This window comes from Dipodomys ordii, unplaced genomic scaffold (genome assembly GCF_000151885.1).
Source record: "Dipodomys ordii isolate 6190 unplaced genomic scaffold, Dord_2.0 Scaffold93, whole genome shotgun sequence".
NCBI classification, from domain to species: Eukaryota; Metazoa; Chordata; class Mammalia; order Rodentia; family Heteromyidae; genus Dipodomys; species Dipodomys ordii.
Window position 1 is genome coordinate 3,727,595 of NW_012267309.1, and position 15,499 is coordinate 3,743,093.

Sequence of the window (15,499 nt, forward strand, 5' to 3'; positions counted from 1 at the left end):
TCTGGGCCTGGGTTCTGTCTCTCAGCTCTTCAGCTCAAGCCTAGCGCTCTACCCCTTGAGCTGGCTTTCTGGTGGTTAATTTGAGATAAAAGTCTCAAGAGACTTTCCTGCCCATTCTGGCTTTGAACTATGATCCTCAGATCTCAGCCTCCTGACTAGCTAGGATTACAGATGTGTGAGGCACTGGTGCCTGGCTCAGAATAATTTTTAAATTGATCCAACGTATTTTTCTAAATAATCATTTGTTTCTGTGTTGACATTGTACTTACATAACAGTACTGCTATAGAAATAGATAAGCTGGGTGAGTTACCTAAACAAGCAATAGTTAGAAGTGATTATGGTATGTCTCTGATAACAGCTAGCTCAAGGAGACTCATAAACATGTGTCTTTTTTCTATATGCTATCATTTTTTAAAGTTCATGGGAAAAGAGTCAATGATTTGCTATGTAAATCTGCCTTACTGAAGGCTGAAAAGATCTTATAAACACAATAATGTAAAGAAATGGTGATTTTTCTTTAATCCCTTCCCCTATTCTAATTAAAACCAAAACATTTGATTCTGCATTTATTCAGGCACAAATCACTCTTTGCAATTCCATGCATTTTTACATTGTTACCATATTATCTAAGGCACTAAATTCTGTGAACTTTAGCAGCCACTCTATTTGAATAAATTTAAAATCTAAAGTGGTATTGCTTTCTTCAGCTAATCATGTCATTAGAATGCTTAAATGTTAAAGGATGTAGCCCTGTGTTATTATGCAGTGTTTGAGTTTAGGAACTAAACTATGTGAGTGCAAATATTAGTTACAACTACCTACTAGCTGCATGACCTTAAGCAAATAGCTCTATTTATTTGTGCAGGGTCTTTACATCTGTGGAACAAGAATAACAATACCTCCTGCTGTGAGAATTAAGTAAATTATAATACACAGAGCTGTAAGGCATGTGGTGAGTGAACACTAATAATTATCTTTTCTGCTTTAGCTAAGTGAGAAAATTCACAATCTAATCTAAAGATCTTAACCTTCAATTTAATTTTGTTGGTCATAGGGCTTGAACTCTGGGCCTGGCACTGTCTCTGAGATCTTCAGCTCAAGGTGAGCACCTACCACTTGAGCCACAGCACCACTTCTGGTTTTCTGGTGGTTAATTGGAGATGAGTCTCCTGGACTTTCCTGCCCAAGCTGGCTTTGAACTGCGATCCTCAGATCTTCACCTCCTGAGTAGCTAGGATTACAGGCATGAGACACCTGTGACTGACAACCTTCAATTTTTTTCCTTGAATCTCTTGTGGTTCTTTTTCATCTGTACAATTGTGCTATTCGTCAAACCAATGAATATAAGATTTGTTATAGATAGTATAACTATTTGTAATGTAGCTCTTCCTTAATATATTGTGAATTATTAATGGCAGAAATCAAATTCAATTTGTTCTTGGTGGCAATGAGTTCTGCGGAGTGATTCTTAAACATATTTTCATCAGAAATTTTGTCAGTCTAATGATAAGAAAATAATGATTTACAATTCATAGTAAGGACAACACTGACAATGGTTTAAATAATTTACTTTTTTTAGTGGTACTGGGGATTGAGCCTATAGACTCAAGCATGCTAGACAAGGGCTCTGCAATTGAACTATCTACCTTTTTAAAATTTTTTTCTTAAGACAGTCTGACTAATTTGCACAAATTGGCCTTGAACTTGGAATCTTTCTGCCTTGGCCTCAGTAGTAGGTGGGATTACAGGTATGTACCATTATGCCAAGCTTAATTTACACTACTTATTGAAGTTTCAACCTTCTCTGTCTTAAGAAAGGTCAGCACCCATATAATTAAGAGATGGCAGAGGTAGTAGTAGTGAAGGTTGTTTCTGTCAGCCGGTGGATGTAAGGGGATCTAGGACATGTTACAGATAGTACACGCATAGCCAGAGTCCCTCCAGAATGGCGGTTAGCAATTCTGACATATTATGGATAAATGAATGTTGAAAAAAACAACCAAAGACCCACAGTGTAGGTTATCTTTAACTTTTGTAGACCAGGCTTTATGGGGAACCTTTTGTTTTCCCCAAAGGGCTGATACATTTCAACATTTGGAAAACATCAGTGCTAACTTTGAGTTGGCAGATGTAACCTGACCAACTGTTGTTTAGTACCTTTCAATAAAATTATTGAAATGGAAAAAAAAAGGCTCACAAGTGACCTAATTGTGATTTTAACAATATTAACATGTATTGAGAGCCTAAGATCGGACACTTATTAAAGTGATTTTTATGAATTAATCATTTAAATGTCAAAACAACCTTCCAAGGTTAAGTAATACCTTATTTTTGATATGAGATAAATATCTAAAAGATTAACTTATGCACAGCCAGGGATTCTACCTTCAAAGCCTTTCATTATGCAATTCAGCCTCACAAAAATCAGTTCCAATTGACTGATCAATTTATTGATTTCTACAATATGCCAGGTTCTATGGATGCTAGATTTTGTTACCTTATTTTTAAATAAAAAATAGATTAGAAACAAAGAAATTAATGGATGATTTGTAGCTAATATGCACTGGCGCATATACTTCAAACTGTGTTGTTTGTTGATATAAAACCTCATCCTTCAAAACTCTTTACAGTGATACGATCCACTTTTGGTTGACTTCATAGAATTCATTTTGATTAGAGTTAGAAGATTTATTTGCATGTTGACCATTATTTAATAATTTCAGTATATATCCTCAATAGAAAACAATTTGAATGTAAATTTCCTTGTATCCTTTGTTAAAATTAAAATAATTATTTACTTTAAATTATTTTTAAATGGAGCATGGGATACTACAAAACAATAAGTTGTACTTTGGTAATATGCCTGTTTGGGGACAAGATATATAATAGACAAGTTATATACTGCCCCCCAGTGGGTTTCCATTCCCCAACTACGTGTATTGAACATATTCTGGGGACTTTCACTCCTTCCCTAGGTCACTGGATTCTATAAAATAAAACATACGCAGAATTTCACCAATAGTGCTTTAAGTCTTCCATGAACATTTTGAACAAAAAGTGTCAACTTGTATTTGGAAAATGTATAAAACTTTATTAATAAACTTTAATGTTAAAACAGCAATTAATGTTGCAAAAGTAAACCTAAGCTGGATGTTGGTGGCTCATGCTATAATTCTAGCCCCTCATGAAGCTGAAATTCAGAGGATTAAGGTTTGCAGCCAGCCTGGGCAGAACAAACTTGAAGAGATATCATCTTCAAAATAACTAGTAAAAAGCAGGGCAGGAAAGTGGGGCTCAAATGGTAGAGCAAGCAAGCAAGCCAAGCAAGTGGTAGGCCCTGAGTTAAAAACCTAGTGCCAGAAAAATAAACAATATTCTCAGGATAACTTAAGAAAATTATATCCAGCCAGGCAATGGTGGCTCAGGCCTGTAATCCTAGCTACTCAGGAGCCTGACATCTGAGGACTGTGGTTCAAAGCCAGCCTGGGCAGGAAAGTCTATGAGACTCTTATCTCCAATTAACCACCAGAAAACTAGAAGTTGCACTGTGGCTCAAAGTGGTAGAGCACTAGCTGTGAGCAAAAGAGCTCAGGGACAGTGTCCAGGTCCTGAATTCAAGCCTCCCAACTGACAAAAAACAAAGGAAAAAAGCATATCCAATCTGAGAGGGAAAATTGTAACTAAGAATATAACACAGTAAATGAGGCACAAAACTCTAGTTTCTGGGGCTGGCTTAGTGGTACAGTACTTGCCTAGCATGCATGAAGCCCGGGGTTTAATTCCTCAGTCCCACATAAACAGATAAAGCCAGCTCAAGTGGTAGAGTGCGAGCTTTGAGCAAAAGAAGTTCAAGGGACATTGCCTAGGCCCTAGGACTGGCAAAAACAAAAACCCACAAAACTCTAGTTTTGTTTGTTTTTTGCCAGTCCTGGGGCTTGAACTGTCCCTCAGCTTCATTTGCTCAAGGCTAGGACTCTACCATCTGAGCCACAGCATCACTTCTGGCTTTTTCTGTGTATGTGGTAATGAGGAATAGAACCCAGGACTTCATGCATGCTAGGCAAGCACTCTACCACTAAGCCACATTCCCAGCCTCAAACTCTAGTTTTCATAATCTGAAAAATGCACTCAATATTACAGAGATGAAGGTGATTATCATTTTCGTTTCAACTTCCTTTTCCTTGGTTTCTTACTCCATTTACTTATTGTATTTGTACCAGGGATTAAACTTAGGGTCTTGAGCATGGTAGGCAGGCATGTTAGCCCTTGAGTCCACACCTCCAACTCTTCTTGCTTTAATTATCTTTCAGATATGGTCTCCTACTTTTCAGACTGTGAAACTCATACCTACATCTCCTTTGCAGTAGGAAAGAAAGGGGTAAAATATCATGTTCCACTTGTTTGGTGAGATGGGCTTTCAGTAACTTTTATCTAGTTGGCCTTGAATTGTTCTCCAATCTGTTCCCCACCTGAGTGGTTGGAATTACAGGCATTTGCCACCAGGCTTTCCTCTTCTCATCTTCCACCTGGTTTCCCTTGTCTGTCTTCAGTCCTTAGCCCCTTGAACTACTCAAAGATTTTTACTTCAATGCCATTTAAGATTTAGTCTTTCTACGTTTTAAAATCCACCTAACATAATATTACTTTCAGTGTTTTATTTTTATAAATATTAGTAAGTTAATGGATAAAAAGACAGTTACTGGAGAAAAACCAATGGCATTTCTATTACATAGTAAATCTAGGAGGTACTTGGGATGTTAAATCACAGTCTTGAAGCTTAAATTGAAATCTAAATTTGATGCTATTATGTTCATGTCTTAAGCTAATGTTTTTATTCTATAGAAGTTTCTGGAAGGTTCTAAGTACACAATTTGATTTTAATAAAATAGTTGATTTTCCTTCTGTTCTCTTTGCCTATGAGTAAATTTCTCATGTATTTTGTTGTTGTTGGTTGTACACTTGACCTCAAGGCCTAGGAACTGTCCTTGAGCTTTTTCACTAGCATTCTACCACTTTGAGCCACAGCTCCAATTCCAGTTGATGGTGGTTAATTGGAGCTAAGGGTCTCACATCCTTTCCTGCCCCAACTGGCTCTGAACTGAGATCCTCAGATCTCTGCCTCCTGAGTAGCTAATTACAGGTGTGAGTTACAAGCACCAGGCTGAGTAAATTTCTTATAGGGCAATTATTCACCTTTATTACATCATATGGTACTGCTCAACATCCAATTACTTTTCCCTTTAATTTAGAATATTTAATCTTCGGTCTAATTTACCACAATCTCTTTCTCTTTGGCAATACAGGGACTTAAACCTAGAGCCTTATAATTGCTAGGCAGGTACTCTACCACCAGAGCCACATGATCAGCCCTTTTTTACTTAAGTTATTTTTCAGGTAAAGTCTCCTCTTTCACCTGGGGCCTGTCTCAGACTGAAATCTTCCTACCCACTGCCTCCTATGTGCCCAGGATAACAGAAATGCCAACCATATGTAGTTTGTTTGTGAGATGACATCTTGATAACTTTTTGCTCAAGCCTGGCTTTGAAGTGTCATACTTACAATCTCAGCCTCATAAGAGCTGGAATTACAGGTATAAGCCACAGTATTCCTCCTATTCCAACAGAAAATCTCTTAAAACAGAATTTCTCCTTGTCAATGTGATAGAAAGGCCACATATTCATTATCTGGATTTAAATTTATTTTTTCTAGTCATAATCTATATCTTCAGTTAAACGCTACCAACTTGTTTTCATAGTTCTTGAACAGCATCCTAATTATCTTCAGATCTTTTCTCTTAATCTTGTCACTTACCAAATGGTGACCTTGGACAAGTAAACCAATCTCTCTATACCTTAGAGTAGCATTTACATTTTTGTGGTTTTAGGAAGATTAAATGGTTTATCTTGTATAAGTGTTTAGAACAATGCTTGGCATACAGAATCATTATTTATCAGAATTTTTTTTTTGACAAGTACTGGGGCTAGAACTCAAAGCCTCAAATTCTCAAGCAGCTTCCCGGCTCACTTGAGCCACATGTACAATTTCAGTGTTTTGGTTAATTGGGGACAAGAATCTCTTGAATTTGTCTGCCCATGCTGTCTCCAAATCATCATTCTCAGATCCTAACCTCTTGAATAGTTAGGATAATAGGTATGAGCCACCAGTGTCTGGTTTGAATATTAGTGATTTAAAGGGAAAAATTGCCAGGTGCCAGCAGCTCATACCTGTAATCCTAGTTACTAAAGAGGCTGAGAACTGAGGATCACAGTTTAAAGCCAGCCTGAACAGGAAAGTCTGTGAGACTCTTATCTCCAATAAACCACCAGAAAACCGGAAGTGGTGCTGTGGCTCAAGTGGCAGAGCTCTTGCCTTGGGCTGAAGAGCTGACCAGAATTCAAGCCCCATGACCACCACCACCAACAACAACAAAAGAAAAAAATAGAAGAGACTGAAAAGGACATGAAATATAGTTCATTCTTTTACTCTTATAATATTGGAATCTCCACTTGGTTACTCTACAGGTTTTCTCCAAGAAGATACAGTTAGGTTCTGTAGTGATATCAATATAGAACTCTACAAACTTCACCAACATGACATTGGAAATAATTAAATATTATAAATTAGCTTTCTCATTTTCTCTAAAGTAACTCATTCCTTCTTACAGATCTAATACAGCTTCTTTTAAGCTCATCCATCTGCACTGGTCTGATTGAATTATGTAAAAGAACTGAATTTCCCCATACCTAGAAATAAATACCCCCCAAATGACATACTCATTATCACTCAAATAGCTTAGAACACCTTAACTTTTCCACTGACTTTTTTTTATTGTGCTAATTTTCCCACTAACACCTTACTTAATTATAACTCCATGATTTCCATGTTATTAACCATTTTGCCTATCCAATCCACAATATTCTTCAAAATCCTTGGTATAAGAATAGAGTATAATGCTAGGTGCCAGTAGCTTACATTTATAATCCTATCTACTCAAGAAAATAACATCTGAGGATTAAGGTTCAAAGCCGTCCCAGACAAGAAAGTCTGTGAGATAAAGAAAAAGTGGGGGGGCTGGGAAGGTGGCTCAGTGGTAGAGTGCTTGCCTTGCATGCCAGAGGCCCTGGGTTCGATTCCTCAGCACCACATAAGCAAAATGAAAAAAAAAAGCTGGAAGTGGCGCTGTGACTCAAGTGGTAGAGCGCTAGCCTTGAGCTGAAGAGTTGAGGGACAGCGCCCAGGCCCAGAGTTCAGGCTCCACAACCCAACCCCCCCCCAAAAAAAAGAAAAAGTGGGGCTGTGGTTCAAGCAGTAGAATAGTAGCTATGAGTTCAAGCCCCAGGACTAGCATGCATGCATTCCCCGCCCCCCCCTTACACACACACACACACACACACACACACACAATAGAGCATGAGGTGACCTTCCCAGAGACAAAGATACATTGACTTTTCCTCTGCTTGACCTTTTTATCGTGCTATCTTTACTTGCATTTAACGATTGTTAAATTGAGAAAGCTGTTTCCCTTTGTGAACCTTAGTTTAACACATAAAGAGAGTAAGATCATGTATACCTCATGTATTTTTATCAGTTTACAGGTACTATACTGAAATGATATGGTTCAGAACAGAGACTTTTGAAGAAGGGGAAATTCTTGCAAACCATGTTGGTTGAAAAATAAAACACCATAAGCTTTTTAATAACTACAAATGTATCTTAAATCATTTTTGGCTGCTTTTCAAGTTTTATAAGTTGACTTCAATTTTTAAAAATTTCTCATTGATTTTAGCAAGCTATACTTCCTCTACACAATCTACAACAACATACTAGTGAAAAAAAAACAAAACAGCAAATGTCCACTGAGGAAGTTAGTTCAATAAACTACAAAATACAAACAACAGAATCCTATGTAGCTATTTAAAATGATTATGCAAAGACCTATTAGTTGCAGTTGTTCCTGATACATTTTACATGCCAATAAAGAAGACTGAAAAATGGTAAGTGTATTATGATTCTATTAAAAAATATATATGTCCTGAAAAGGATATAAATGGCACATGTTAAGTAGCTAATCATAGTTATAAGTGAGTGAATCATAGTATGTGCTCATTTATGTACTCAATAGATTCCTAAACATACTAGTACTAAGTGCAAGGGATGAAAAGCTCAAACTTTCAGTCTTCAATAATGCTATAGACTAGAAAGGAGAAAAATATGACTGATCAATATTATAAAGGAGAAGTACTTGGTGGTTGTAAGTAGGCACAACAGGGAAAATGTTGTCCAATCAGAAAGGTAATGGAAGGTTTCATTAAGCATGTGATAAAAGAATGCACACTATGTGTTGAGGAAAGGGCTAATTTTTTTTATGCTGGGGCTTGAATTCAGGGCTTGGGCATTGTCCCTGAACTTTTTTGTTCAAGGCTAGCACTCTACCACTTGAGCCACAGCTCCACTTCAATTTTTTTGTTTTTGGTGGTTGAGAATAAGTCTCATGGACTTTTATGCCTAGGCTAATTTTGAACTATGATCTTCAGATCTCAGCCTCCTGAGAATTTAAGCTTACAGGCATGAGCCATCAGAGCCTAGCAAGAGCTATTCTGTTTGTCTCTATGTACTAGCAAGAAAATTTATTGCTTTTATAATGATAATAAAAACCACAAAAGATCTAGCCAGGTGCTGGTGGCTCACACCTGTAATCCTAGCTACTCAGGAGGCTGAAATCTGAGGATCCTGGTTCAAAGCCAGCCTGGGCAGGAAAGTCCATAAGACTCTTATCTCCAATTAACAACCAGAAAACTGGAAGTGGAGCTATGGCTCAAGTGGTAGAGAGCTAGCCTTGAGCTGAAGTGGTGAAAGACAGTGCTCAGGCCCAGAGTTCAAGCCCCAGGACTGACAAAACAAAACAAAAACAAAAACCCACAAAGGATCTGAATATTTTCAAGCTTTGGGTTAGTTTTTTCCATTAAGACATTTTAGTAAATTGTACTTAAGTCTGCTTAAATGGCAACATTTTCAGGAATTTTGGAAGTAGGCTACCAAGGAAAAATTTCTAATGACCAGATCATATTTTCCCTCTTATTCAGAGTACTGAATAAATCATGTAAGATAGAGCATGAGAGGCTGGGAAGGTAGCTCAGTGGTAGAGTGCTTGACTTACATGCATAAGGCCCTGAGTTCGATTCCTTGGCACCACATAAGTACAAAAAGCCAGAAGTGGAGCTGTGGCTCAAGTGGTAGAGTGCTAGCTAAACTTCAGCTGAAGAGCTCAGAGAAAGCACCCAAACCCAGAGTTCAGGCCCCACGGCCCCCCAACCCCGCCAAATAAAAATGATAAGAGCATGAGGTGATGGACATCATATCATTTTCAACCATTTGTTTTTTCCCATAATATTTCCAATATTAAGTCACAGGCCTAACTGACTAAAAATGAATTCAAAGCTTAAAAAGTAGAATGAAAACCCCAATTCTGAAGAAGAGATTAAAGCTGATTAGAAGCTGCAAAACTGCCTCATAGTGCTTTGAAATTATCAAATCATTTTCAACCAATTTGTCTTTGTGCCTTCTAATAAAAACCATTTACAGGGGCTGGGAAGGTGGCTCAGTGGTAGAGTGCTGGCCTTGCATGTATGAGGCCCTGAGTTTGATTCCTCAGCACCACATAAGCAAAAAGAAAAAAGCCGGAAGTGGCGCTGTGGCTCAAGTGGTAGAGCGCTAGCCTTGAGCTGAAGAGCTGAGGGACAGTGCCCAGGCCCAGAGTTCAGGCCCCAGACTGGCAAAATAAATAAATAAATAAATAACCCCCCAAAACCAAAAAAACACATTTACATTACAATAATGCTTACTAAATTCAGAAATGCCACCAAAACTTGAAGTCCATTGAAAATAAACATAAAATAGACCGTATTATGTAGAATTTAGTTCATTTTAAGTGCAAGTGTATGAGTCAGTCGTAAATGATACATCTTATCCCAAAGCATATTCTATAGAATACATAGGTTACTGGTAGGTATTTCTTGAACAAAAGCTCTGTATTAAAAGAAAAAAAATAGGTGAGAAAGATTTAGCAGTTTTCAAAAAATCCTTATCCAAATTATGTATCTTTAATTCTGAAATTCAAAAGGTAGTAAAATCTTAAAAATAATGATAAGGTAACAAAATTTGTCTGTTAGACTGTTAGGACTTCTTAAAGCTACAGTTAGTGTGACCACCCTATACATTTTTTTTTTCTGTAAAAGAAATTTACCTCAAGTTAATTTACCTCAAGGTTACTAGGGATACTACTTAATGTATGCACTTAACAGGACACCTCTAAAATATGAAGATTTCTAAATTTCAAATCAAATCTGATATGAATTTCCCAAAATGTACTGTGAAACAATACCAATGAACAATGCTAGTCAGTAAGAAGAAAAATGTTTAAAACTATAACCATGGTGTTTACTTCTGAAAAGTGTATGAAAAGAAACAATGGATTAAAATGTGCCCCAAACTGATAATAATTAAGACCATACTATTTCAACATCTAATCAAAGTATAAAACAAGTGGACAAAATAATGTTAAATGTTTTGTTCTTACTAAACATTTTATGCAATAATATTGTTTTATCAGTAAGTTTTATCTGATGAAAAATGGAAATTGGTCCATGTTTCCATATTGTGTTGCAGTATAGTGTTAGTATAGACGTGCCAGAGCCAAATGTTTTAGTAAGGAAACACTTGACTTTCTAGAATTTGGTCTGAGGATAAAATGAGAAAGTATACAGATAAATATATTTTTCTTTTATTATATGAATGTAAGCCTTGTCTTTCCAGCCTTGTCCTTGCCCTGAGGGTACACAGTAATTGCTAAATTTGCTTTCTGGTGAACTTACTCAAAACTGGACAGGAATTGAATTTTCTTTTATCTATAATCTCTAAACATCCTGAACTGATCCAAAAATTGTAACATAATTTTATTTAATCATAATATAAATTCTTTTCAGTCCATTTCTTAGTACTGTTTTTAACTGTAAAATCTGTTTAGGCACTGGTCAGCGGTGGCTTGTGCCTGTAATCCTAATTACTCAGGATGTGGAGATCTGAGGATCATGGTTCAAAGCCAGCCCAGGTAGGAACATCCATTTAGACTCTCATCTCCAATTAACCACCAGACAACCAGAAGTGGCGCTGTGGCTCAAGTGGCAGGGCACTCACCTTGAGCTGAAGAGCTCAGGGACAGCGCCCAGGCCCAGAGTTCAAGCCCCACAACCAACAATACAACAAAAAATCTGTTTAGGAGCTATATTAATGTATGTATTACTTTACAAACTGTAAGTTATAATTGCCTTTGAATACATAAATAGTACTGGTATAACAAACAAAAACTTAATGAAAGGTTTTAAGTCACAGCAGTATTAATGAATACTTCACACTTTAAAGCTGGATGCTAGTAGCTCATACCTGTAATCCTAGCTACTCAGGAGGCTCAAAGCTGAGGCTCTAGGTTTAAAGCCAGACCAGGCAGAAAGGTCCCAGTGAGACTCTTATCAGTTAATAACCAGAAAATGGGAAGTACTGCTGTAACTCAAAAATGGTACAGCGCTAGCCTTGAGTGAAAAAGTTCAGGAAAACTCAAGCCTCTGAACAATAAAACAACAACAACAACAACAAAAACTTCACATTTAAAAATATTATTTAATGTATTAAGAGACATTTTGGAATTAATTGCCTTAGTCATCAAGCTAATTTAAAATAAGCTAGTGGTTTGCTTGTAAAATACTTGTAAGTCACTTAAAAATTTAGGCCAAAGTAGACCACTTTGAAAATTGTAGTGCAAACAAATTAAGCCTGTTTTTGGTACTTTTATAATACTTACTCATTAATGATATGTTGCACATATATTTTAAGATGTTGAATTACATTTAATAATTTAAATAACTAAAGTGTAATATAAACTATATTATCTATATATCTACCTTGTCCACTTGACACTCAGTAGCAACTTTCTATCAAATTTTAATTGACTTTGTCACAGAAGGAATAAAAATAAATCTACAAATAAATGAGGATGATGCTGACAAACTTCAGTTCCCTTTAGTTAGCAATTTTAAATGTTTCCCCAATCAATTAATTTTCATGTTTGTTTGGGGTTTTTTTGGTGGTACTACAGATTGAATCTAGGGCCTCACACATGCTAGGCAAGTGCTCTACAACTTGAGACACATTCTCAGTCCTTTATTTCATATTTTACTAATTTATTTGTCAGTCTTGGGGCTTGAACTCTGGGCCTGGGCGCTGTCCCTCAGCTCTTCAGCTCAAGGCTAGCGCTCTACCACTTGAGCCACAGTGCTACTTCCATCTTTTTTTTTTTTTTTGCTTATGTGGTGCTGAGGAATCGAACCCAGGGCCTCAGGCATGCAAGGCAAGCACTCTACCACTGAGCCACCTTCCCAGCCCCCACTTCCAGATTTCAAGTGTTATATTGGAGATGAATCTCACGGACACTCCTGCTTGGGGTGGCTTTGAACCAGGATCCTCAGATCTCAGCCTCCTGAGTAGCTAGGATTACACGTGTGAGCCACCAGTGCCTAGCCGTATTTTATTTTTGAGATAGGGTCTATCTTACTTTGCCTAAGCTGGCTTTAAATTTGAGAGCCACTAGCCTCTATCTCCTAAGTACTTGGCATTACAGATGTATGCCACTATGGTAGGCTCACACAATTTTTTATGAAAGTTAATAAAAATTATTATTACTTTTATCTTAGCTATCCTCATAATAAATTAGATCAAAACAAAATTTAAAAACAGACAACAGGAAAAGTAAAAGCACCTAATGAGTTAAAATATAATAATAAAAGCAACTAACCACTCATGACTTAGTGGGATTTTAAATAGGCTCCTAACATATACAACAAATTTATATGAAAATGTATACTGAAAATAGAGTGCTAAAAAATATATGATGTGGGGAAAACACGGAGACCCAGATAAATAATCTGCTAACCCTAGTTTAAGAAGTTAATTGTTTTTCATTATTTTGTTTTCTTTGTGTCTTACATGTCTTTGGAAGGGTAAAGGGGGGGCACAGAAATGGAGGTACAAAAGATGGACAAATGCAGCAGTGGTACTCACTAGAAACTATGTGGAAAACTGACTATACAACTCATGGGTAGGTTCAAGAAGGAAAAACAGAGAATGAGAGGGAAAAACAGAGAGCATAAGTGAAGGAGTTACACTGTCCAAGAAGAAATGTATACTCATTACCTGACTTACATGACTGAAACAATAAAAACGTACTTTTTAAAAACAAGTTAATTACTTGGAACTATAAGTCTTAGGAATGATACTTTTATTTATTTTTTTGACGGTTGTGGGCCTAGGTTCTGTCCCTCAGCTCTTTAGCTCAAGGCTAGTGCTCTACCACTTGAGCCATAGCACCACTTCTGGCTTTTTCTGCTTATGTTGTGCTAAAGAATCCAACCCTGGGCCTCATGCATGCAAGGCAAGCACTCTACCACTGAGCCACTTTCCCAGCCTATGATACTTCTTTTATATTTGCTTTTTCTAGTACATTTGTACTGTCATTAAGTCTGGAGGAAAAAAATCTAACTTGCCATAAATAACGGGAATCACATCAGTTACAATGAGATTGGTAAAGAAAAATGTAAAAATATAATGATAAATGTGTTTAACTAAAATTTAGATGTACTGCATTGATTTTTTGGTTGTTGTTAGTATATGAAATCATTCTGTTCTGGAATTTTTAATAAATTTTTAATAAATGAAACCTAACTCTTACACATAGACATATATACACTCACATACAAGTAAACATGTATAATTTTATTCGGTCAATCAAAACTTCCCTGAGGCAAAATTTAAAATTTGAATTATACTCAAAAATATTTCTTACCCATTTGTATTAGCTTACCAGATTTGTGCTTCTTATGTTTTGCCTTCTTTTTGATGATCAATAACTTATTCTGGATCTCAGGTTTGTAAGACTTGAATACAAGAGAATGAAGATTTTCACGTTTTCTCTGTAAATTTTCATTCAAAACATCTTTCAATTTCTTTTTTTTCTTTTTCTTCTTTTTTGCCCTCATTTTTGTTAGTTTGAGTTTCTTGTGACTTTGCATTGACTGCTCTAATAAGAAATCCCTTACAATTTTGTGGCAGTTAATTTCTGGATGATCAGTGTGACTTCCATTTATATGAATTTGACAAGATTTTAGGGAATTTTCTTTTAATGGACTAGACTCACTTTTTATTCTGGAAGTTTCACCATACTTTTCCTGATTTTCTATAAACCTTATTTCACCTGGACTGAGTGGCTCACCAAAGCCAGTAACTTCCCCTGGACTCCCAGGTTTTCCCAAATTCTCCTTACAACAATCAGTTTTTTTAATTTCAGAGGGCCTGGGAATTTTAATTTCACAGTTAGATTTAACTTCCATTTCAACAGAGATGTCATGATTATCAAAGTTCACGTTAGCAGGGCAACAAGGTGAATCAAACTTACTTTCTTGTTCTTTCCTGACGGCAGAGGGCAGGCCTTCTCTACTACACCTATGTTCTCCATTACTTGTACTAACATAGTCATACTTTAATTTCTCCAGTTTAATCCGAGGTACTCTTTGTACTTGAATGGGTGGAATTGGAAATTCTGGGGCCTGAAAGGGTCTCTGTTTATAAATCCGTACATCTGCACCACAGAACTGTGGAAAATGTACATAAGCATTTTCCAAATAATCATAACCAAGGATAACTTCCCTGCACTCATGAATAGGCTGTCCAAGTACAGCATCTTGAACTTCTTTTTGTGTTTCATATACAAAGTCACAAAGACCCTTAAGTAACCACACTTTTTGGTAGAAGGGTAGTTCATGAAAAGGTTTCTCTTCCAATGGATTAACTTCTCCAAGAACTCTAAAAAATTGAGGACACAACCCAAGTTTTTCAGCACAATTATCAGGATTTTCAGTCTGCCCTACAGCAGTATACCACTGCTGTACTTTCTGTCTGAGTGCTGCTTCCCAGGTCCTATAAGGCAAAGTAGGTCTTCGATGTAAGGTAGGTCTGCGATGAGGAGGACTTAATAAAGAAGTCATAATTTTTGATAGAAAAGTATTACACTGAGGCATCAGAAGACAACGTTCCAATTCATAAAAGACTATTTCTGGCAAATTTAGAATTTGCTGGGCTAAACAAAGGAAATGTCCAATGGCTGGAATTTCCCACATGTTCTCCATGCAAGTTGGAGCTGCTTGAGCTAGAAGTTTTCTTTCCCATTCTTCTATTTCTTTTTGACAAGCTTCTTCTGCTTCTTTTCTTTCCTGCTCCCGAAGTCTAAACAAAATTTAACAAATTATATTATTATTAAAGAGCACTATAAAATACTTAATTTTAAGTAGGTGCATTTATCTTTAAGGCAAAAATGTTGTTTCAGTTGTCTACATCAGTACAAAGTACTCCATAAAAAGTATGTTTTTCTCACCTCAAGATGAACAGTTATATGTA

The 15,499-nt window shown here is 36.6% G+C and overlaps 1 protein-coding gene across 1 annotated transcript in view; it reads right to left on the reverse strand.

Moving 5' to 3' along the window:
* Kiaa2026 (KIAA2026 ortholog) overlaps positions 1–15,499 on the reverse strand; it is a 100,062-nt gene that overhangs the window by 48,394 nt on the left and 36,169 nt on the right. The window contains exon 3 of the mRNA XM_013026444.1: positions 13,911–15,328. Coding sequence (XP_012881898.1) covers positions 13,911–15,328 — 1,418 coding nt within the window. The remainder of the gene's footprint in view (positions 1–13,910; positions 15,329–15,499) is intronic.